This window comes from Lolium rigidum, chromosome 1 (assembly GCF_022539505.1).
Source record: "Lolium rigidum isolate FL_2022 chromosome 1, APGP_CSIRO_Lrig_0.1, whole genome shotgun sequence".
Taxonomy (NCBI): domain Eukaryota; kingdom Viridiplantae; phylum Streptophyta; class Magnoliopsida; order Poales; family Poaceae; genus Lolium; species Lolium rigidum.
Window position 1 is genome coordinate 77,898,831 of NC_061508.1, and position 23,871 is coordinate 77,922,701.

General features: G+C 45.4%; 3 protein-coding genes across 4 annotated transcripts; 2 read left to right on the top strand and 1 right to left on the bottom strand.

Annotated features, from left to right (window-relative positions):
• The first annotated feature begins 290 nt into the window (after nt 1–290).
• Nucleotides 291–3,146, top strand: LOC124647795. The gene is made up of 2 exons (XM_047187672.1): nt 291–2,108; nt 2,751–3,146. The coding sequence occupies exons 1-2, from the start codon at nt 291–293 to the stop codon at nt 2,847–2,849; spliced, it is 1,917 nt and encodes a 638-aa protein (XP_047043628.1). The 3' UTR covers nt 2,850–3,146.
• Nucleotides 3,147–7,648: 4,502 nt separating this feature from the next.
• Nucleotides 7,649–15,156, top strand: LOC124677203 (C2 and GRAM domain-containing protein At1g03370-like). Of its 2 annotated transcripts, XR_006994367.1 has the most exons (10): nt 7,649–8,472; nt 8,586–9,881; nt 10,754–10,936; nt 11,170–11,453; nt 11,966–12,082; nt 12,837–13,099; nt 13,226–13,394; nt 13,507–13,779; nt 14,002–14,416; nt 15,074–15,156. XR_006994367.1 is itself a non-coding variant. In XM_047213517.1 (9 exons), the coding sequence occupies exons 1-9, from the start codon at nt 8,109–8,111 to the stop codon at nt 14,194–14,196; spliced, it is 3,144 nt and encodes a 1,047-aa protein (XP_047069473.1). In that variant the 5' UTR covers nt 7,649–8,108; the 3' UTR covers nt 14,197–14,493. The 2 variants fall into 2 exon arrangements, 1 of the variants encoding a protein (XP_047069473.1); XM_047213517.1 differs by lacking the exon at nt 15,074–15,156 and having other exon boundaries at nt 14,002–14,493.
• Nucleotides 15,157–15,181: 25 nt separating this feature from the next.
• Nucleotides 15,182–19,587, bottom strand: LOC124678524 (zinc finger protein CONSTANS-LIKE 9-like). Its single transcript, XM_047214703.1, has 5 exons — nt 19,349–19,587; nt 17,262–17,959; nt 16,721–16,918; nt 16,078–16,352; nt 15,182–15,890 (listed from the first exon to the last, which is right to left on the bottom strand). The coding sequence occupies exons 2-5, from the start codon at nt 17,850–17,852 to the stop codon at nt 15,764–15,766; spliced, it is 1,191 nt and encodes a 396-aa protein (XP_047070659.1). The 5' UTR covers nt 17,853–17,959; nt 19,349–19,587; the 3' UTR covers nt 15,182–15,763.
• Nucleotides 19,588–23,871: the final 4,284 nt, after the last annotated feature.

Consider the following 23,871-nt stretch of genomic DNA (forward strand, 5'->3'; position numbering starts at 1 on the left):
TAGGTACAACCAATGTTGAATTGCTGGCAGACAGGCCGTGTAATCAAACGTCGTGGACCCCACGTGGTCACCCTCTCCCGGTTAATCCCCTTCCTAAACACGACCGACATTAATCCCCCGTAGTTAATCCTCAATTATGGTTACCCCACCCGCGCTAATCACCCCACCAAATCCATTCCCATCCCCCTTCCCCGATTCCAATTCCATTTCCACCACCTCGCCGGCGCCGACGGGAGCGGGGGCCAGGGTTTGCCGCCGCCCCGCCGCCGCGGCATTCCGTCCAGCCCTCCATGGCTCTCGTGCCCACCGGCGTCCCGGCCACCATCCCCTGGTCCGAGATGTTCCGCTCCGGCTCCGTCCGCCGCCCCAAGCAGGTGGAGGAGGACGCGCCCCCCAAGCCCTCGGCGCCAGGCAAGAAGACCGCGGCGGCGGCGGCGGCGGAGGCCGAGGGGCTCTCCCTGGAGCCGGACGCGCGGCTGGCGCTCTACATCGCGATGGCGCACGCGGGGCTGGCCACGGCGCTGCTCGTGCTCTACGGCCTCTACCTCCTCCTCGCCGACTTCCTCCGCCCGCTGCAGTGGGCGCTGCTCTGCTCCATCCCGCTCCGCGAGACGCAGCGCGCGCTCGTCGCCTTCTGGGAGCCGCCGCTCCGGGCCGGCCTCAGCGCCACCGTGCTCGCGCTCCCGCTCGCCGCGCTGCGCTCCTGCGCCGCCACCCTCGCCGACGCGCGCGCCGCGCTCCTGCGCCGCCGCCTCCCGCCCTCCCCCTCCTTCCCGCGCCTCCTCCGCTGGCTCGTCTCCTCCTTCCTCTTCCTCCTCCTCCTCGAGCGCCTCGGCACCGCCGCCGCGCTCGTCATCCTCGCGCTCTCCCTCGCCTTCTTCGCCGCCTCCTCCAAGCCCTCCTCCTTCATCTCCCGGGCCGCCTCCTCCCGCATCGCCTCCGGCCGCACGCCCTCCTCCCGCGGCCTCCTCCTCACCGGCGGCATCCTCCGCCACCTCAAGACCCTCGTCGCCGTCGGCCTCATGCTCGGCATGATCGTCGGCTTCCTCGGCGGCAGCGTCTTCTTCTCCTACAAGATCGGGCTCGAGGGCAAGGACGCCGTCATGTCCCTCAAGTCCCACGTCGAGAACGGCAACTACTCCGAAAAGATTGGCCTCAAGAAGCTGCTCGACGACAATGACATCCCTGGCTTGGTGGATCAGTACTCCGGGAAGCTCTACGACACCGTCTGGGAGCAGGTAGACCAGTTGGCAGTGCAGTACAACCTCACCGATTTCACCAGCGGCTTCCGCCACTTCCTCATCACCCAGTCCGTCGGCCCCAAGAGCAAGGACCTCATCACTTCTCGACCGCACCCCTACTCGGTGAAGCTGCAGGCCATCGCGGCGCGCGTCAAGAGGAGGGAATGGGTGGAGATCTACAAGGAGCTCGACTCCTTCTTCAGGGAGCTGTTGATCACAAGGGAGGATCTGGTGGTCAAGGCCAAGGACCTGGCATTGCAGGGAACTGAGATTGCAAAGAGCCTGCTGTCTAGCAGCACGTCCGTGCTCGGTGGCAGTGCCAGTCTGATGCTATCCATTGCTCTCCGCATCGTCTCCGGTGCAGCTGAGGTGCTCAATTTCGTGTCGCAGCTCATGGTCTTCTTGTGGGTGCTCTACTACCTCATCACCGTCGAGGGTGGCGGGGCGACAGAGCAGGTCATCGACCTTTTGCCGGTGTCCAAACAAGTGAAGGAGCGTTGCGTTGAGGTCATAGACCATGCCATCAGCAGTGTCCTGCTAGCCACTGCCAAGATTGCCATATTCCAAGGATGCTTGACGTGGCTGCTGCTTAAGTTCTTCAAGGTGCATTTTGTGTACACATCAACCGTGCTCACAATCATCAGCGCGCTTTTTCCGATACTACCAGCATGGCTGTCCTCCATATTCGCCGCGGGGCAGCTGCTGACGGAAGGAAGATATGTGCTCACGGTTATGGTAACAGTACTACACCTTGTGATCATGGATTATGGAACCACAGTCATTCAGGAGGATATACCTGGGTACAATGGCTATCTCACTGGGCTTAGCATAATTGGTGGCATGACATTGTTTCCCAATGCTCTTGAGGTACCGATTTCCTTCCAGGTTTCTCTTTGTATGCGCTGTTAGCTGCATTTCACAATTCTCACTTGCATGTGCCATGAAATGAACTTCATGTAGTTCAGTTGTATGACTTTGCGTATATTTCCTGTTCATAAATAAACCAGAAAGTATAATGTTGTTTCTAGAATCTAGGGCTTCTTTCTTTGCAGTATGCAACTAAAATGGTTTTCTCTGTGTTCTACAAGCACTTTCGTTGTCTGCAAGTGTAGTTAAGTCGTAGAGAGACTTGTGGACTAATCAGGCTAGTCATGTCTATGCACACTACGAATTAGATTTTCTGCTCCTGCTAGTTGCTCCACATGTTTGTTTCTCTATCCTGGCTATATGCGTATGTTATTGTATACTTTTAGCTGCATATGCTACAGTTGTTCTTAGTCTGCTAACATATTGATACTAAGCTGTTATGTTGACTAATTCTCCATGGAGTATGTATGTGTACTTTTGACACCAACTGCTTGTCCAGTGATTCACACAGAATGATCCTGTTATTCTACCATCTGTCTGAGAACATGCCAGTGTAGTGTACCATACTGCGATTCTATTGTGCATTTGTGAATTGACCTTTTCTTTACCCACTTTGGTCTGACCATCTGATGCTCTCTTCAGGGTGCAATATTAGGTCCCCTTATTATGACGGTTGTGATCGCATTGAAGAACCTGTACACAGAGTTTGTGCTTGCTGATACAGAGGAGGCCAGCAGCTAGCATTGGATGGAAAAGGCTACATGTTTGAAGAGCTATATTTCCATGTCGGCTTTCACCTTGTACCATACCTGAGTATACAAAGATACCGCATCGGTTGTGATTGATTCCTTCCTGTTGTAATTTGCCCTTTTTTGCAGTAATATCTATTGGGTTGTCCCATAGATTTGGTTTTGATTTGCGTGGGGTTGGCCCTCAGTTTGATTGATACCAAAATTGTACAGTATTTTTTAGTTTGTTGATGGTAAGCGTAATCCAAATCAAACTGAACCAGTGACGTGTTCATGTTTTGTTCATCAATTCATACGCACCCTGTTACATCCATCAAACTTCCCAATTCTGTGCATAACTAATACTAGTTGTCTGACAGTCATTGTTTCTTTTGCTGTTGTTCGCAATTCGTGCTGTGCTAATTGAAAGGATCCTGTTGCAAGCAGTTCAGAAGATATTACCATAGACTTCAGACAGCTAAATTAGCTCAGAAAGAACTCCTTTTGCTGCCCCTGCTCCAGGTTTGTGCAAGTTCTTGCAATACTTCAGTTCCCAACTTCCTATTGTGGCACTCTGAATTTTACTTTGAACAATTAACCTGCACCAGCTCCAGGTTTGTACCAGTGTTTGTATCTAGTACTAAATGTTGATTAATATATTATTTGTGGTGTTCGCTTGTGAGCAAAAAAAGCATTGCAGCTTTGCTTTTGATGTAAACATGGCTTTGAGTGATCTTGATTCTGGAGTAGCTCCCTTTCTGCAGCATCTTACAGGAAAAGCCCCAATTCCATCCAAAGGAGAAGTTCCCTAATAATTGTATGCTTTCTTACTTCCTTCTTATGACGATTAGTGTCTAATCGGTGTCTAGACCCTACAAAATATATACTTTACCACATTTTATCCCTTTTGACTAATCATAACTTTTATTCTAGAAAGGAGAAAAGAGGAGCAGGGACTAATCACCATTTCCTCACGATGTCACGAGTTGTCTACTCTTCTAGAGTAGCTGCTAAATAAGCATTATCTTTGTCTGGTTTGTTGAACTGTTCATCAGATAACTATCGACGTTGACACGCACGCCCCTATCAAATATTAACAACTGGTAATGCTCTGTGCTGTCAAGCTGCCTATCTTGGCCAGTCTGGTCAACGGTCACGCATGCCTACAAGCAGCAGCCGTGTCATTTTTTCCTGGAAGGTTCCAAATGTTTAGTTTATGTTGTAAACAGTGGATTACTACATATATTTTGTACTTCTAATCTGGAGTTAGTTCTGATCTATGCAATGATGATTTGCATCTAGGACAGACGGGTACATAAAATCATTGTGCCGCCCAAGATTCTTATTGCCGGGGTATGACTTTTCTGCGACAGCTCCCAGCTTTCTCGAGTAGAATAACCCCGATGTCAGCACTAGGCACATAGTAATGGTATACCTGATTGTAAAATTATTTTGGGATGCATTATTTTTATCCTGTATTGGTCGTAGTTAGAGTTTTGGAAGGAAGAATAATGCAGTTATTCTCCTTTGAAAATATACTGGGGTCTTTGGCAACCATCCTTTTTAAGCCAGCCAAGAGCTGTTAGCACTTACTTATATCTTGTCATGAGTCAATTTAGTCGAATTAGTATTTTTATTTAGCTCTTGGCTGTAGTCAAATTAAAATTATACAGTATATTTTTGACGAGGCAAGGATTCATTTCTCAAGATTGAAGGAAACTTGAGATGGCCGGCATACAAGTGTACATTGTCCAGTATAACACACTTCCTCTGTTTAATTTTAGTTGTAGATGATTCAGTGCAAAGTTATACAGTACTAAATTAGCGATGACGAATATGAAACGGAGGAGTATTAGCAGTAAGCACAGCATTGAAGAAACTTTCCCTCCCAACTCAGAGGTTGTGCCATATGCTCTAGGTGATTTGGGGAGTTTGAAGAGTCAAATGACTGGGCTCCAGAACCATAGATGCCCTAACGGGACATGTGTTCGAAAATAGATATATTCGATTTTGTACAAAGAATGGTCAATATGTTCTGATCAATCGACTGAATGTTTGTTATCCAGGTGGATCAGACATTAGACCTCCGTTGTACGTTGAAATATAATGCAAAAAAAGGTTTTACACGCGGCACATGAAAGAATGGGAAATCCTCCAATGGCTTCGATCGGTTGACCGAGACTTTGAAAAGGCTTGGTCAACTAACGAGAAGTAGAACCTTATTATAAAAATTAGTAGTGAAACAGGTCCACTCCTACGAGGGATTTGAACATCAACAAGGGCACGAACGAAGCGGACACGGAGAAGAAAGTCAAGTCAATCCAAATCCTCGTGTCTTTCCATCCCCAAATTAACATATATGATGATATTTGTCGTTATTTTTAAACTTTTCAAAGGGACCGAGGCAGAGGCAGGATGATCGTATGTCATCAATTGTGTTCAACATATAGTTGCAGATACGATTATAGGATGGCCAATTGGAAGGTCTACTTTTTAACAAAGGCGAAACTACTCATTTCTATGGCTACACGCTGGATTTGTGAGTGGTCCTTTGTGTTGTCGGAGGCGCATCGGCTTGCTATGAATTCTGAGTGCACACATCTAGAGAAAGTTGCACATGATAGATGCAACAAGGTGGCTTTGTAGGTGATTACAAGACGCATACGCGAATTGTTTACTTGATTTATTTTTATGTACACCTTGTGTGATCCATGAGATGTAAACTCTCTACCAAAACTTGGAACTCTGCAATAAAAAAGATTGTGTGCATCGTTTGATCAGAGGCCGAGGCTATGTCTCCTTTTCGAAAAAATAGTGGAAGGTCTACTCCCACAAGTTATTTTGAGGGTGGATTGCTCATCCTCCAGTATGCATATTGCATATGCTACTATTATCTTTATGTAGCATGATTTGCGGAAAGTTGTTACCATGAAGCTTATTTGTATTTTTAGCAACTATTGATACTTAAGGTTAATTCTTCTAAGAGTGAAATCTTTTGATTTTGGAAGCCTAATGACGATGAAAAATATAGTACACACAACTTTGACTATGCGGCTGTTGAATCTTTACGCTCGAGGTAGACTTCTCAACAAGGAATGGAAGAGAGTTGATGATCTTTTGAGAAAACCTAAGCTGCTAGAATGGCAACTTGGCAAGCTCCTCTCGTGTGGACACCATCTTTGTTCTTGTTATTGTGGTTTTTACCAGTTTGTCAATATTTATGTTGTCTTTCTTTAAAATATCCAAGGGGGTATGAAGAAGTGTTGACTAGTACTGATTATTTTTTTCTAGCAAAGCGATGAAGATAAACATGACCATTTTTCTAGAGAAGGGTCGAATATTCTGGTATTCACCACCACTTGGCACATACATAGAAAGGTACTAAGGATAATCTCATAGAAAGTGTACTTATATAGAATAGTAAAGGTAGAAATTTCGCTTTTGTTATGTCATATGGCATCCCCTTGTATGACATATAGTTTATGTGATCTTTAGAGCATCTCCAGCCGCGTCTCCCAAAGCGTCTCCCAAAGGGATTTGGGGCGCGCCGGACAAAAAAACCGTTTCAGCCGCGTCCCCCAAAGCACATTTTTGTCCGGCGCGCCCCCATACGGTGTCCGGCGCCCCGAGCCCGTCCCCGTCCCACAGGGGACGCACCGGAGACGCCGGACACAACGAAAAGCGAGACGGGGAGTGGCGGGGCCGACTCGTCAGCGGCACAATAAATTTTTAACCTAACCGTCGCCTACCTCGCGATGGAAGTTATTGGCGGTGCAGTTCCCGCAGCGACGCAGCGACGGTGCAGTTCCCGCAGCGACGCAGCGACGCGTCCCGTCGCGCCTAGCTCTGTGTGCCGGCGTTAATGCGCGCCACCGCTCCCCGCCTCCCTCCGGCCTATAAAAGGGCCGCCTCTCATCGTCCCTCTCACACACAAACCCTAGCAGGGACTACCAGGGCGACATCACCGACGAGGAGGACGACTGAGTGTTCTTTCTTCGCAGCGAACACGTGCACGGAAGTTTCTGCATGTTCGCCTCATCGGTAGAACCAACAAGGGCACCATCCTCCCGCTGGATTTCCAGTTTAGGTGACTGGGTGTGCCCTCGAGTGTTCTATCTTAGCAGCGAACACAGGAAACCTTCGATGCACGGCCTAGTTAGGTTTAGTTTCTTTGCAAAATTTTATATTTGTGTCCACGACGGTTCAAACTATGTATTAGTTTGTGGAAAACCACGTTCCAAACTGTGTTTTCGTGTAAACCACGTTCCAAATTATGTATTAATTTGTGGAAATTGAAATAAAAAAATCAAAAAAGTATTTTAAATGTTTGGGGGCGGCGTTTGGGGGACGCGGCTGGGGAGCGACGTCCCCCAAAGGCGGCACGAACAAAACACGTCCCCCAAACGCTCAATCCGGCGCGGTTTGGGGGACGGTTTGGGGGACGCGACTGGAGATGCTCTTAACTTACCATTTCCAAGGCTTCAACTAGTATTGCGAATATATTTTAGAGCTGGTTAAGTATGGCAACACAAGGTTTAGATTTAAGTGAGAGTTTGCGTTTTATTGTGTTTGGTCTTAAGAAACTAGAATAAATTATGTTATCCTCTAGGATCAATAATAAGTGTCGTAATTTTAGTTCAAACCAACTAAAATCAATACTACACTTATTATGAATCAGAGTTACTAACTACTAGACAGAGACTGTCTCGTTTAGTCCCATGCTTTTCCCCCTTTGACGGTGAGGTGAGTGGTGAAACGGGAATGATGAACGAGCGGACGCACGACCTGACTGGCTACGGAGGCAGTTTCAAAGTCAGCACAGCCGGAGAGACGACGCGGGGAGTGCAGCCGCTCGCTGCTCCTCTTCCAAAAATCCTCCTTTTCCCGTCTCCCTCACCAAATCAAAGAAGTTTTCAATGCCCGAAGCCGACCGCCCATTCCTCCCTCCCCGTGAACCCTTGCCCCAAGAAATCTTCATCTTCCTCCTCCTCTCCCCGGCCGCCGGAACCCGGACCCCCTGCTCGCCGTGTTCGTCTTTTCCCGGCCCGGCGCCAACCCGTCCGGCGCCTGCCGCCATCTTTCTTGATAGTATTTCTATCCTAATATCCTCTGGGGATTTCTTTCCTTTCTTGCTCCACAAAGGAAGCTTCTTGGCCTTCTTCCAAGAATCGCGGCGCTGAAATCTGTATCGATTTCTCCGGTTTGCTAGCTTCCTTCCTTGCTCGCTCGGAACTCGCAAGCTGCACACGCCTCCCAAATCCGAATTGACCAAATGAGGCTGGTGGTGCGCGTGCTCGAGGCCCGGAACCTCCTCCCTTCCCCTGCGGCGGCGGCGGCGGAGGCGGCGGGCGACCCGTACGCGCGGCTGCAGCTGGGCCGGCAGCGGGCGCGGACCAAGGCGATCAGGCGCTCCCCGACCCCCGCCTGGGACGAGGAGTTCGCCTTCCGCGTCGGCGACCTCGGGGAGGAGCTCCGCATCTCCGTCGTCGACGAGGACAAGTACTTCTCCGACGACTTCCTCGGCCAGGTCAAGGTGCCCCTCTCCGCGGTCCTCGACGCCGACGGCCGCTCCCTCGGGACGCAGTGGTACCGGCTCATGCCCAAGAGCAGCAAGTCCAAGACCATCCGAGACTACGGTACACACCTTTTTCCTTCTGTCAGTTCATATTGCTCTGTCAGCTCGTCAGTTGTTTCATGCTGATAATTGTGCTGCGGCGGTTAACGAGTATTTACATGCTGCTTTATGCAGGAGAAATCCGCCTCGCTATATCTTTGTCCCAGAGCTACCCCGAAGAGACAACCACGACGACGGCGGCGCTCGCGCACTGGGGCTCAGACGAGTTTACATCCAGTTCAGACAAATCGGCTGAACTAAGGAAGGGGTCTTCTCTGCCAAACATCTCTATGGAACCATTCACACCGGTAGCAGTACCAGGGAGCGATGAACCAGATATCGCCAAAGAGGATAAATCGAATGTCGGACCATCATTCATCAACCGGTTACAGCAGATCTTCGCAGCGAAACCAAGAGAAGCGGAAGCTTCTCTTCTTCCACCTGTCTCCAAGCATGACCGCGGTTTGGATACTCTCGAAGAAGAAGCGCTGTCGACTAGCTCGCAGGTCTCTGATAAGCAGGATTCTGAAGCTAGTGCGAACATGTCCTTCGATGAACTGCTGAAAACCTATGCATCTCAGCATGAAGGGAGCGACATGCCTGAGAATTTGGCAGGTGTTCTCATTGATCAGGTTTACGCTGTCGCGCCCAGTGACTTGAATGTGCTTCTTTTCTCGCCGAGCTCTGATTTTCTGCAATCGCTTGCGGAGATGCAAGGGACCACTGGTCTTGATGTTCAACCATGGAGGCTTGAAAGTGATGGTCAGGTCTTGAAGAGGGTAGTAAGCTACACAAGAGCTGCCACTAAGCTAATTAAGGCCGTGAAAGCAACAGAAGAAGTGACATACCAGAAGGCAGATGGAGATATGTATGCAGTTCTGGCGGATGTCGATACTCCTGATGTCCCTTTTGGCAACAATTTCAGGGTGGAGGTTTTAACATGTATAATGCCAGGGCCTGAACTAGCAGATGGTGAGAAATCTTCACATCTTGTCATCTCTTGGCGCTTAAATTTTGTGCAGAGTACCATGATGAAGGGGATGATAGAAAATGGTGCGAAGCAAGGGTTGAAGGATAATTACAATCAGTTCTCTGAGCTCCTTGCCCGGCATGTCAGGCCAGTTGATGCTAAGGACACGGCCACAACAAATATCGAAAGCCTGTCTTCGGTGCAACCGGAAACAGAATCTGATTGGAAGCTAGCTTTTCGGATCTTCGGAAATGTTACTGTTATATCCTCGCTGTTTGCGTTCATCTATGTCTTTACGCACATCGTCCTGGCAGGTCCTAGTATAATCCAAGGTCTTGAGTTCCCTGGCTTGGACTTGCCAGATTCTGCTGGTGAAGTTGTAGTTTGTGGGATTCTTGTTCTGCAAGGACAGCGTGTCCTTAATATGATTGCACGTTTCGTCCAGGCAAAGAGGCAAAGAGGTAGTACATACTCTCCTTTCTGTTTTTGCCGTTATATTCCTTTCTATATAGAGGTAGTATGCATAAACTGAAGTGTTATTCGAAGGAACCACTGTGAATAAATTTTCAACAGATAAATCCTGCAGTTCATGGCACTGGAAGGTCACAACTTACCATATAATTAAGCTTCCACACAAGTGCTTCATTAGTCATTTCCGAAGAAAGTCCATTTCTAGTCCTTGAACTCTCGGGGAAGTTCACTTTTTGTCCTAAAAGATATTTCGAGTTTAGAACGGACCTTGAACTCCTAGAATGGTTCACTTTTCATCCCCCATCGGTTGAGTTGGAAAATCGCTAACGTGGAAAGAAGAAACGGTCAACCAATCAAATTGGTTTTGAACCAGACCAATCCCAAGCTAGTTGAGATGTTGAACCCAACATCTTAGTGCAAAAAAATTGAAACCCTCATGTCCCTAAACCAGTCTTTTGTTCGGTTTCTTTCTCTCCCAATTCACTTGAAGCATCGTGCCACGGAAGGCCTGCTTGCTTTTGCCTATCAGCATCATCATGTCTCTCTACCCTTGCACCATTGCCTTGATAATTTTGCCACCCGTGGTAGATATTTGCCTGGCTTAATCGGGATTCTAAAAGTGAATGATTCTGAGCTTTCAAGGTTCATTTTGAACCAAATGGAAGTTTTAGGACCAAAAATGAACTTTCACTAGAATTCAAGGACCAACATTGGACTTTCTTCGTCATTTCCTGATACTAAAAAGGGGTGCTGTTATTTTTTATTTTATTCAACTAAGCCATCAGTTAATGTTCCAACCATATACTCCTACAATCTGCACATATTGAGAAACGTCGCTCACATGATCTTTTGGAATGTATAGGCAGGGATCATGGAGTCAAAGCAAAAGGAAATGGCTGGCTGCTGACTGTTGCTCTGATTGATGGGGCCAACTTAGCAGCAACCAAATCATCTGGCTACTCTGATCCATATGTTGTATTTACTTGCAATGGAAAGACAAAGACAAGTTCGATTAAGTTTCATACTCTCGGGCCTCAGTGGAATGGTAAAACTGCTATTTTGCTTGCAATATTGCTATCCATTGCATAACTCGCAAGATATATGCATTGCGAAGTCTGTTTCTTTTGACCTATTTTATATTTGCCAGCGTTTTACTTTAACTAATGCATAACATTAGAAGTCCAATAACCAAAATGTGTTACTGGGCTCTAAGGATCAGTACTGCTAGGTAGATTTTTAATCTGCAATGTTGTTTTACAGCCTTTTCAAAATTTGCAGAAATTTTCGAATTCGATGCCATGGAAGATCCACCCTCAGTGATGGAAATAAACGTGTATGATTTTGATGGACCCTTTGATGAAGTCGCCTCCCTTGGTCACGCTGAAGTAAATTTCTTGAAATATAATATATCCGAGCTTTCCGACATATGGATTCCTCTCAAGGGAAAACTGGCGCAAGCATGTCAGTCAAAACTCCATTTGAGAATTTTCTTGAACAACTCAAGGGGTACAGAAATCGTGAAGGATTATCTAGACAGGATGGAGAAAGAGGTTGGCAGAAAGGTAGGACCCTATTCCCTATGGTCAACTAGCGAAAAGAAAAAATGTACTATTAGGATCATACCCTCCTATCATACAAATATTACCATTGTCAGAACATGACCATGTCAGGATAACAAATGTTAGCCTTGTATAATTTTTCCCCCATCTTTCGTTTCATTGTTTCTTGTTTTTCTCTTTCTTTCTTGTAGCCTGGCTACATTGTTGTACCACCCGCTTTCTTTGCGGTTTTTCTTCTAATATACAAAGACACACGCGTTGGTGTTTGTTCGAGAAAAATATTACCATTGTGTACTTCAAGGAATTCGTAAATCTATAATATGTACACTTGCTAAATTCTGAAGAATATGATCATATGTGCACTATAAGGAAAAGAACAAAGTTTGTACACTTCCTTTTCATTTAAGTATTTTCTTTTGCCACTTTTGAAATGCTCAAGTACGCAGGCCAAAAGTTGGTGTATATAGGATCATGTAATTGATGTCTGACTAACGGAGGGAAATCTTATTATGCAGATTGCTATGCGGTCACCTCACACAAACTTAGAGTTTCAGAAGACCTTTTCTTTGCCACCAGAAGAATTCCTTATCAATGATTTTACTTGCCATTTAAAGCGCAAGATGCTCACACAGGTATGTTTGCTTTTGCATGTTTGCCCGTACTGCTCTTCTGCCTTGCAGTGGGCGAGCCCTCATTCATTTCCTAATATAGTACCCTGTGGTGACAAAAGTGGATTCAGTATTGTCAAATTAAAGAGTCAGCTACAGCCCAATTGTCTTTTAAGATTATGAAATGTGCAAATCTACAACGGTAGTCTCAGTTTTTGCCCGTACGACGTAGTACAAAGAGTCCACACAAAATTATTCATTTTGTGAACCCAGTTTGACAAACGGTAACTTCTTCGTCTGCATGTTCTGCTTCAGTTATCCTCGTCTCCGACCAACAAATATTACCTACCATTGTCTGCCAACCATGCTTGAGATTAATACCAGGGCCTTGTTTGGCACTAGAGTTTTTGTGGGGATAATCCCCGCCAAATTTGAAATCCCCACTTATTACTAAAAGCATGTTTGGTACTAGAGTATTGAGTGAGTTTATTCCCGCTTATCCCCACTTTTCCCAAAATCTTAGTTTTTTTTTTCCAATCCCCAATACTCTACCTCTACCTAGTGGATTGGGGTTGGGGTTTTGTGGGGATTGGGTGAAGGTAGGGGTTTCACCCAATACTCTAGAGTATTATCCCCACTAATCTCCACAAAAACTCTAGTACCAAACAAGGCCTAAACAGTGTCATTTTTCGCATGGCCATGCTACTGTGGGCCTGTTGACATAAACTTCTGTTTTCTGATATGCCTACTTGAGTGCTTAGCTTTTGCTGTCTTGCAGGGTCGCTTGTTTTTATCTCCAAGAATTATTGGGTTCTACACGAATATTTTTGGTCACAAAACGAAATTCTTCTTTCTTTGGGAAGATATTGAAGATATCCAATTGGTTCCGGCAACCCTAGCTTCGATGGGAAGCCCATGCCTCCTGATTATTCTTCGCAAGGGCAGAGGATTGGATGCAAAACATGGTGCAAAGCAACTGGATGATGAAGGGAGACTCAAGTTTCATTTCCAATCTTTTGTGTCATTCAATGCGGCACAAAAGTAAGTTCAGTTTCTTGGATGCTGGTCATCGCAATAAACTACTTTAGTTCAAAGGACACTAACTTATTGTCCAATTTACTTCATGAGCACGTTTTTTTCCTAATTTGCTTGTTGCATACTTTGCAGGACAATAATGGCACTGTGGAAGGCGAGATCCTTGACTCCTGAAGAAAAAATTCAGCTGGTAGAAGAGGAATCAGATACTGAAGACCTCCAAAATGAGGAAAGTGCATCTTTCTTAGAGATAGAGGATGCCAAAATGTCAGAAATATTTAAATCTACAAAACATCTGGATGTAAGATTCTTATTCCATCTGACTTTGATGTGCAATCCACCATGTCAAGCATGACGAGTGCAACAATTACAAATTTAAGTTCAAACCAAACCAACTTCTATTTTTCATTTAGGTGTCAACACTCATGGGGATATTTGAGGGTGGTCCTGTGGAGCGTCAAATGATGGAGGAAGTTGGTTGTATGGATTACTCTGTTACAGCATGGGAACCAGTCAGGGCAGATGTTTACCAGAGGCAAGTCCATTACAGGATTGACAAGAAATCATCACGCCATGAGGGGGAAGTAATGAGCACCCAACAGAGGTCCCCGTTGCCTGATAAGAATGGATGGCTTGTTGAAGAAGTAGTTACATTTGAAGGTATCCCTGTTGGTGAATGCTTCAATGTAAGTGACAATTTCCTCGTATTCAATTATTTATTTTATCATATATCTAAACATAGTCACATTTCGAAAAATATATTTCAATTAGACGTGCCACTATATTGCTGTTTTTTCTAGAATCAAAACAGACCCTTGGTTTTTATCCAAGATAACATTTTTCCTCATGGAAATGTTATACTTTCGACATTTCACCTATACATGACACCGTCATTCTTATTCCAACAGCTCCACATTCGGTACCAGTTGGAGCAGATTGTGTCGAAGCAGAAGTTATGCACTGTCCAGGTATCTATTGGCATCTCATGGTTAAAGAACTGCAAGAATCGAAAGAAGATCACGCAGGAGGTGGCATCCAAAATGTCTTCTCGCCTCAAGAAGATATTCAGCCAGCTAGAGAAGGAATTTGTACCAGTTAAATAGGAGCTATATTTTTTTTCTATATCTTACTTTTGCTGGTGCACATAGGGATGGAACGCCAGAAAGCATCTCCTGGTGATACCTTGATTTTGAGTCTGGGCGAGCACTGTACATAGTGAATCCGATTGTAGAATCAACAGCAGAACCAAGAGTGGTAGGATTGAGTGTTCAAATATAGCCTTCATGTTAGATTAGAAACAACATGAGTTGTTACTCCCTATAGGTAAATTACTGTTCTTTTCAACATTTGCTCTTTCAAATGAACAAGAAAATCAGAGGAATGGAACAAATGTTTCTTTATGCGGTGGTCCTTCTATGAGCCATAGGAGTTATCTTGGCAACCCATTTCATAGTTAAGCTGAATTGTTAGGTCTCTTTCGGCCATCTTGCGTGTGTTTTATTGTCAGGTGCATCATATAAAGCTTATGTGTTTTCTAAATGGTGTGTATGGTGAGTATCATGTAGGGTGCTTAAACAAGTAAACCTTTAACTTTTTAGATTTGATTAAATGGTTTCTGTTTTTAGTATGTTCCTATTTTACTCACTATTTTCGGGTATCCTAAATTCCTAATATACTCCTACACTTCATCCAACTACTATTCTGTACATATTGCTAGGCTTTTGTATTGCATCTTTCTACATTTATGCATCGAAACTTTGTACTTTTGTTTTACACTAGTTTCTTCTCTATCTTTTCTATTGCATTTTTCTACTGTTCATTAAGAAGTCAAACCATATTCTCATGGCTGTATACAGCTTGTCCATGTAAAAGTAGCATACATTTTTTTCATGTAAGTGTGCTGATGCAAACATATGTACTGCTCTTATTTGTGCTTTGGGTTCTGCAAGATAAATATAACATTTTCCAGAGCTATAACAGGTCTATAAAACCAAGAACTACTGCAGGGCACATCACAAATACAGTGCGAAAGAACAAACATATCACAAAAAAGGCATCCAAGCATACGCTCAGGTACATATTGTAGCATTGAGTAGGTTCGGAGGTTTGATTTATTTGGGCAGAGCCAACACAGAAAATTGATGGCAAGTTACATGAACTCCATCACATCCGCCAACTCGAAAGAGCTTTACAACCACCAGCTTATTTCTGATCTGATATTTACACATGCATAATTGCAGAACAAAACTCCGGATTACAGCCGAATTCACATATAACGCAGAGGACACAACTACAGCCATCTTTCGCCTATGGGGGCAATCTTCAGGAAGTAATACCACAAGTCTGATGCCACATAGTACAGTCAGTACAAAGGAGAGAAAAACCCAGGAGTCCAGCTAGCTGTGTTGGGTTCATACACCAAAACTGGAGAGTGACTCGAATCGCTTCGCCAAGAGCAATGGAAGACGCAAATTCCATCAGCTGTACAGAAGAGGAAGAACAGCGTCGAAAACTTGCAGAGGATTCAGATATTTTTGTCTCGCTGGTTCCTTTCTTTTCAGAGGTGGTGGGTATGCCAAGATTGCTCGAGTGCCTGTGATATTATCCCAGCCGCAATAGGCACTGGTTTTAAGTTTAGCTAATCTAACACTGCATAACGGATTTATGCATTCAGTAGCTCCTTGTGTCGAGCGGATCATAGTCATATGCTTCACCAGCCTTAACGAACCGCCCCTTCACTCTTTTTCTCACATCCGCCCTGGCCTTGCGAGACTCGTATCTGATCTTGTGGTCAAATCTATCAAAAGGGCCAACATATGAAGAATAGTTAGCTAGCTAACAAAGAAAATAGGAGATAGAGTTACATAGGGAGGTCTGGTAAATCAGGCAAGTTGGAAGCAATGTTTCATTACTGTTGCAAGTAAAACATGCAATGCCTTCCAAGAAAAGAAATGCACAGCAACATTAAGAATAAATGCACATACTTTCTTCTCTTCTTCTTCTCCTTGTACCGTGTAATCGCACTATCTCTAATTCCGGCAAATGAGCAGTCAGGGCCAGGAGGAAGCCAAGGAGGCTCGCCCATAAGGAGCATTGGTGATACCCCACAATCCTGGTATTCTGCAGGAATGCTCTCACCAGTAAAACCAGAATAGGAAATAGCTTGCCTAACAGGGATGCAAAGACTGGAATCATCTTTTACTCCCGGATTTGACATTCCAGAGTCAGCAGATACAGCTGGCATTGTCGGCTTGGGCTTCTGAAAACAAAGAGATTTTGAGGTCAGCCCAAAAGAGTAAATAACAAGAGTTGCAATACGACTCTTTCCATTAAAGAGCTTGAGGAAAAAAGGACAACTGAAGTTTTTCTCAATAATGATTGTAAATGCAAAAGGGACATAATTCTCAATTCACATTAAAGGCTTAAACTGAAATTTGGCAAAAGGAGCATGAGAGTGTATATACTTAAGTGTGTCTGCGAAGGAGGAATACAAAATTAATATCACGGAAGTGTGATTGTTCAAATAATGAGTGAACTCCAGTTATGAGAACATCGGCACATGAATGTGAATACCTATAAAAGATACATGCTAACCAACTAAATAGCTACTGAGAACAAGCTACAAACCTCATCTGTACTCCCTGCATGCACTTCCTTCATTTCAAAGTAACTGTCAATCCCAGCATCATCAAAGAGTTCTTCAGTCTGAATATGAGAGTTACCAAATAGTTCTTCATAATTTTCGTAACTCAGGTCAATATCATCCATTGAGAAATCTTCATATATGCTGTCCTTGTTGCTGAACATATGTTTGTCTGGTGTATACTGCACAAGGAAACAATAAGCACACATTAATGACAAATTAGAAGATCAGATTTTCGAGAATTTTCCCATTAATTCTTTCTGCCAAAGGAAGGCAGAGAAGGGACATGCAATACACACCACCAAGGAGATTTTAAGGTGCGCCAACTTTTATGTGGACCATTTATTACCCTTCTAGGTGTAGTAGATCAACAGTAGTTATATTAAGGAAGTAACTTGTCAACTGAAGGGAGGAAAGATGTGTTGGCTATTTTAAACCCATCGCATATGAGGGGGGGTATATGCAACAGAACAAGTGAAACATCAACTCTGCATATGGAAGGGACACACAAAAATATTGCCGCACCTTAGCTGTCGTCGAATCCACAGATACGGCTACCTGATCATTAGCAAGTGGAAGAAGGTCCGGGCCAGCTTCAGAAGATGAGCCCATCACAGACTTTTGCTTGTCTTCATTATTAAGATCATTCGTAAGTGCTGCGCTAGCCATATCCAACAAGCTGTTGTCCCCTTGAGCATTGTCTCCGTTACTGACAACACTTTCACTGATGCTCATCATGCTTATTATTTGCTCACAGTTTGGCTCGGGAGCTACATCAGGAATATCCAAAATGAATGACCAGACTCTCGAAAGCTCTGCAGATGATGGGCATCCCGAATAGCAATTTATATTCTGTCTCTTGTGGCCAGCAGCGCACGATCCAGCACTATGCCCATTCCAGTCGCAATTTTGGCAAAGCGAGGCGTTCTCTTCTAGGCAGCGGACCATGGCAGGTTGTGCAGAACACCGGTCACATAGAAGGGTTCTTGAATGGCGCCGAGAAAGAGCGTTGGCTGAATGCACGTTGCGGTCGCATGACAAGCAGAGAGCTGCAGAATCCGATCGGCAGTAAACCATGGACCTATGCTCCCCGCAGTAATCGCAGAGAGCGCCCATGATGTTCGTTTGTTATTGATGAAACTGCAAGCCAGCTTTAGGAGCTTTTACTTGGCCAACAAACCCTTCTTCAGGAGCTTTGAAGATCACTCAAATCCAGGAGAAACCTGTACAGTAGTGAAAAGTAATTAATACAAAAATAGTGCTCGCTTTGAAGATCACTCAAACCCACGAGAAATCTATACAGTAGTGAAAAGTAATTAATAAAAAAATTGCGCCCGTGGAACTCGTTAGGATATAAATAGAGATAATCATAAACGAAACCAGGTCTCGTCAATTCAGTGGTGTATACATGAGACTAACATCATGCTACGAAACGTGCAGCAATAACCATGCTGCACCACATGGATGTCTTGCATCAGCTAATAAAGCAGTGGATTATATGTAGATCTACTTCCTAATTGGGACGTCTTGCCGCCACCTACATTAAGAAGATTTGTAGGCTTCAACAGGCTCGTAGAATCCGCCGACCAGCATAAAAGAAGTCGAAGGCACGCTATAAAAGTACAAACCACTAGTGTTGGGATCTTCTGCTCTTTCGGTACGCTTTCTGCTTCCCAATAGTTTTTTGGGGGTATATATTCCCCAGTGGTCAATAGGTGCTGCAACCAGGCATTGTTTACACTTGAAAAGGACGATATGCGGCGTGGGACGAGCATTGTAAACTGAGTCGATAAGAATATCAAGCAAGAGTGGCAAGACCAATGACACAGATAGAGAAACAAAGATACTCTGATTGTACTTGGTTGAAACAATTTGGAAACATGAGAAGGGTGTTTTTCACCTTGAGGAGGAACCCTTGAAAAGGCATGTGGAATGGAATGGAAAAGAAGGAGAAAGGCAGAAATTCTAGCAGCCATGGTGCGCATTTGTGCACGTCGCAAAAAGATGGAATTTTGTGCAGGCAAAGTGGATCCTTTTTTTGTCTTCCACATATTTTTTTGTTTTTGTTTTACACGGGATATTTTTATTTTTCATTCTCCAAGAAAAATGAGATATTTTTTCCGATACTGCTTTCTTGTAGGGGGGTAATTAGTGGTAGTAGTATTTTTTTTCTAGGAACTTTTCTAGGGGAGTAGTATCTTTAATTGAAAACAGTGATGAAGATGAAGATGAAGATGGAATAAGTACTAGTCGACAGCCGAAGCGCTCTTTTCCCCCAATATTTCTTAGCTGCTCAAGCGCGCAAATCGGACTTGGCAGGAGCTCGAGCCACATAACCGAAATCGGTCTGAAGCGACCATCTCAAGCTAAATCCAGCGAAAACAAGCAAACATCCTCAGAGCAGGAACAGCAAGCATATAGAAGAGAATCAAATCCAGGCTCAAGGGAAAGAAAAAGGAAGCCCCGATTCCCCGGACCGCGCGTATAGCCTGGACGCTGGCTGGACCCAATCCAAGCAAGCACGAGATTCGCGCAACCGAAATAGTGCCCAAATCAAAGCAAGAGCAGCTCTAGAAAGAGGAAGAGGAGAAACTAGTGAGGGAGACACGCACCTGAAGCGAGCGAGCGAGCAAGCGGCCGCAGCAGCTGGTAGCTCGTCAGATCCAGCCCAGGAGCCGGGCCCAGGGAGCCGGGCGGCGGAGAAGAACCGGAGACGGCTCCGAGGAAATCGTCCTCCGGTCGCGGCGGCCAGCAGCAGCCGGAACGAAAAAAAAAATCTTTCCTCCTCCCTGGTTAGAGAGAGAGAGAGACAAAGGAGTGGACACGAGCTGGAAGAAGAGAGAGGAGGGATAAGGAAAGAGAGGAAGAATGGGGCAGGCGCGGTACAAGTATAGCACAGAGAAGTGGTAGCGTAGGGGGAGACGACGTGGTGGGCCCCACACACCGGGCCGGATGGACCCCACAGTCCGGGCCGGGTGGGCCCACCGACGGAAAGCGAATAGGGTATCTCGTCGCTTTTTGCGCTTTTCCGAGGACATCGCCGTCATTTCCCGCCCGGGATTGCGCCGCCACGTGTGCCACGCGGTCGCCCGGCTCCGCCCACCGCCGTCCAGGCCCGCCCCACATCTCACTGCCAGGTGGGCCGGTAACACACCTGGACCAACATGTCAGTGAGAAGCTACAGGTAACACCGTGGTGCGTACCATTTGTTCGGCCGAAAATATCCACCGAGCGACGAACCTCTGACGACTTGTCTACCCGCGCAGCGCGACGTGAGGCTGACAGGCGGGCCCACCGGGTCGTTCTTCGGTGGTACTTGCCCCGTTAAAACTGTAGCTTTCAGACTTTCCGACGGGCGGCTTTAGTTTTCCTTTTCCTAATTTTATAATTGCGCTTTTTGCGTGATCGTGCGTACTAGGATGCAAACACTTGGATATTCCGGCGCCACTCGCAGCATAGCTCAGAGACTGAGAGACAGATATTTTTCCCAAGATATTTTTCGCATCTTCGACCACGATATTTTGCGTCTATGCATGTCCGCCTGCCCTACCTACATATATTCTACTCTGTGTATGTACCTCTGTGGTTGTGTGATAGCTAGGGAGATGGAGCTGCAGCGAGGCACTAATCTTGGCTACCCGGTTCCAATTTCCAAACCGTGCGGGCAAAATATGTAGTACTGCATTTATACAAGGACCTCACATGCGACACCACTTGATCAAGATTTTTATATGTGTTCCTCAATACTTGGTGTTTACCGAGTTATTACGTCTTTGTAAGTTTAATATATACATAAATCTTGGAGAAATGTACGGACATAAGATAGGGAGTAGCAGCGGGGAGTAGATATAGATAAAGACGCCATTAAATGGATTCTAGTTTTCAATCAAATAATGCTCGTAGTAACAATGCAGTTAAGATGAAATACAAAAATAATTCTATGCGTGTCGGCATAAAAATAGCTAGTAAACCAAACTAAACTCGGTATATGCATCACCAGATAGATTGTCAACTTGTATTCTCACCATTAAACTATCAAACTATAATAGATAACGAACCAATGCATCTTGCTTGATGCGGTCAAATCAATTATTATCTTAAGCTGACTATTGCTCAGAAACTCTCGTGTACCTTTTGTTTAGAGCGGGTTCCAGTTTTTGCTCGTTACGAGAAAAGTTATCATGTTCTATGAAACTTTCTCTACATTGCACGAATAAATTAACTCGTAACCACGGTTTTCCCTCTCTAACTTTCTTCCTCTTATGCGCTCATGATTTAACATAATCGGATGTGCACATATACATATAATCTTCTATGAAAATGCATCACATATATTGTACGCAACTGGAAGTATGGCATGAGCATGCCCCATATGTCAAAATTGGAAAAACAATCAAAGAGAGTGGATGTGGTGATAAGGTGTATACGTACGCATGCACTCTTCATCACTCGATTTGCTTTCAGATGTGGGCAAATAGCAGAGAGATGCTCACGGTGTTCACACGCCGTGAAATCAACTTTTCTAGCATGGAGCTACTTTTCTGTCCAATCATGCACCCAGTCGCTTCGACGCTAGCCTCGCCAGCTACAAATGTCGGTCAGCGCAAGGCAAAAAAAAGACGAAATAAGATGCTCTAATTCTATTTCTCGGCTGGTTTTTGTTCGGGGGTTTGGCAAACTCAAACAAGATTTTATCCAAAACTTCGTATCTTACAATTTCCGATTTAAATCAAAGGAGAAATGACATGTTTAATAAAACAAATAAATGAACAAGAACTCAGATTCATGAATAGAGCAGTTTCAAATGACGATGAAATAATGATAAAATTGCATCTGGAAAACGAGGGTGTCGCTTGAATCATCTCCTCAACCAGGGATTGAGCAGGACGAGTAGGTGGCGTCGCTTGAGTCTTCTCTACAATCGGGGCTCGAGCTTGATGAGTAGGTGGCCTCGCTAGAGTTTTCTCCTCAACTAGGGATCAAGGCGTGGAGGTGACAACAATGGTGGCCCCTTCACTTCTTGTGTCGCCTTTGTCATCTTCTTCATCAACATGCGCCTTCAACGAAAGATTTTCACTTCTTTTCATCCCAATGGTCTGGACACGACTATCAACCGCAATCTTTGACTCAACCTTGAAAGCATCCATCTCTTGCATGACATCATTGGAGGTTATTTGCTCAAGTTGTGCTTGTTCTTGAGGATCCTTGGATCGTCCGGTTCAAAGGGAAAGAGAGCATTGATATACTTCCTCTTGATCCAATCATCATCAACATGAGAGGAACCAAGGTCTCGAAAGTTGATAGCAAGAGCCCTGAGGAGGCGGTACATGACTCGATGATCTTCACCATTTTCCATGTAGAATCCTTCGGCGTTATTGCTAATCTCTTGGAACTTGTTTTGCCTCATGCTTGCGCTTCCAAGGAATACTTCGGAGAGAATTTCCCAAGCTTTCTTGGCGGTGGTGGCTTCTCGTTGTAGGGTCTATCGTCCTCACTAACGGCTTGTTGAATCATGTATAAGGCGGTGGCATTGAGTTGGCAATCAACCAATTCCCTACGAGACAAACGTTAGGATTGTTAGGCTTGTATCCTTCCACAACAATCCTCCATAGTTCAATACATGGAGTGTTTAAATATGACATCATCTTAGTTTCCACAAGGAAAATGCATTAGGATTAAGCGCCGGTGGATCTCCTCGTGGAGTTATGCGAGGGTGGGGAATGGTAGGATCCGGAGAGTACGGAGGAGCAACCGCCGAGTACACTCTGGGAGCATTAGGATCTATCTTGGGGGCTTCTCACCACTACCTTCTTCATCCTTGGTTTCGGCCTCCGGAGGGGCACCAAGGGAGGTCTTTTCCGCACTAGGAGTGCCAACCTCGGTAGTGTTGGTAGGAGGGATAGGAGGTTTATTGGCTTGCATAAAGCTCATCACCATCTTCCTTAATTCACCTATGGAGTCATTCATCGAGGAGATTGACGATTTCAATTCCTTTATGTCCTCCATAGATGCGGGCTCCAAACTACCCGCCTCTGTCTCGAACATACTTTCTTAGGCGGTAAAGCCTGAATAAGAGCCGGGGCTCTGATACCAATTGAAAGGATCGCATGTCACCTAGAGGGGGTGTTGAATAGGTGATATCTCAAATTTTAATTCTTTTTAAATTTAGGCTTGACACAAAGGTAAATTCTCTAGATATGCAACTATGTGAATTTACCTATATGACAAGATGCAAGCAAGCAATACACAATACAAGATACAAGTAGTAAAGTGCGGTAAAGGATAGAGGTAATCGAGGTGGAGCACGCGGAGACACGAGGGTATGATTCACGTAGTTCCTTCCTTGTAAGGTAAGTACGTCTACGTTTGGAGGGTATGGTGTCACGAAGGCCAACCAATGCCACGAATGCCTCACCCTATTCTCCGGTGAGCAATGCTATAAAGGCCTAGCTCACGCTCCACTAAGCGTATGCCTTAAGGTCGCAACCGGCACCTTTAGACAAAGCTTGGGGCACACATCCACAACCAAATTGGAGGCTTCCAAGATGTAACCACGAAGCTTTACACGAAGAGTAGCTTCAAGGTCACCTCACAAAGATCCACTAAGAATTATGATGAAATACAAATCCCTTTGGTGGAAGTATAGATCTAGGTCTCCTCTACCGAATCCTCAGATATTGTGAAGTTTGAGTACGGGGAGTAGTGAGATCTAGGAAAATGAAGCTCTAGCAATGGAGTTCAAGAACATGAGCAAGAAGAGTTGACTCCATTGGGGAAGAAGAAGCCTTTTTATACCCCATCTGATTCGAGCCGTTGGAGGCTCCCTGGCTGATAGTACTGGCAAGTTTGGGCCGGTACTACCGGCCCCTTGGTCGAACGAGGGAGCAGGGCGGTCGAACGAGGGAGTGTGGCTGCCACGGAGGGGGAGGCCGGTACCACTAGCCATCCATGCTTGGTACCACCGGCTAGGCCGGGGTGGAACCACCGGTGTTGGTACCAGTCGCGTGTCATGGTATACGTACTGGAAGCATTCCAGCTTCGCTGGTACCAAGGGCGGCACCACTGGCAGTGCCACCGGTGGCTTCCTGGCGGTGGTACCGGTCCGCCATGGGCGGTACCACTGGCCAGGGCTTCC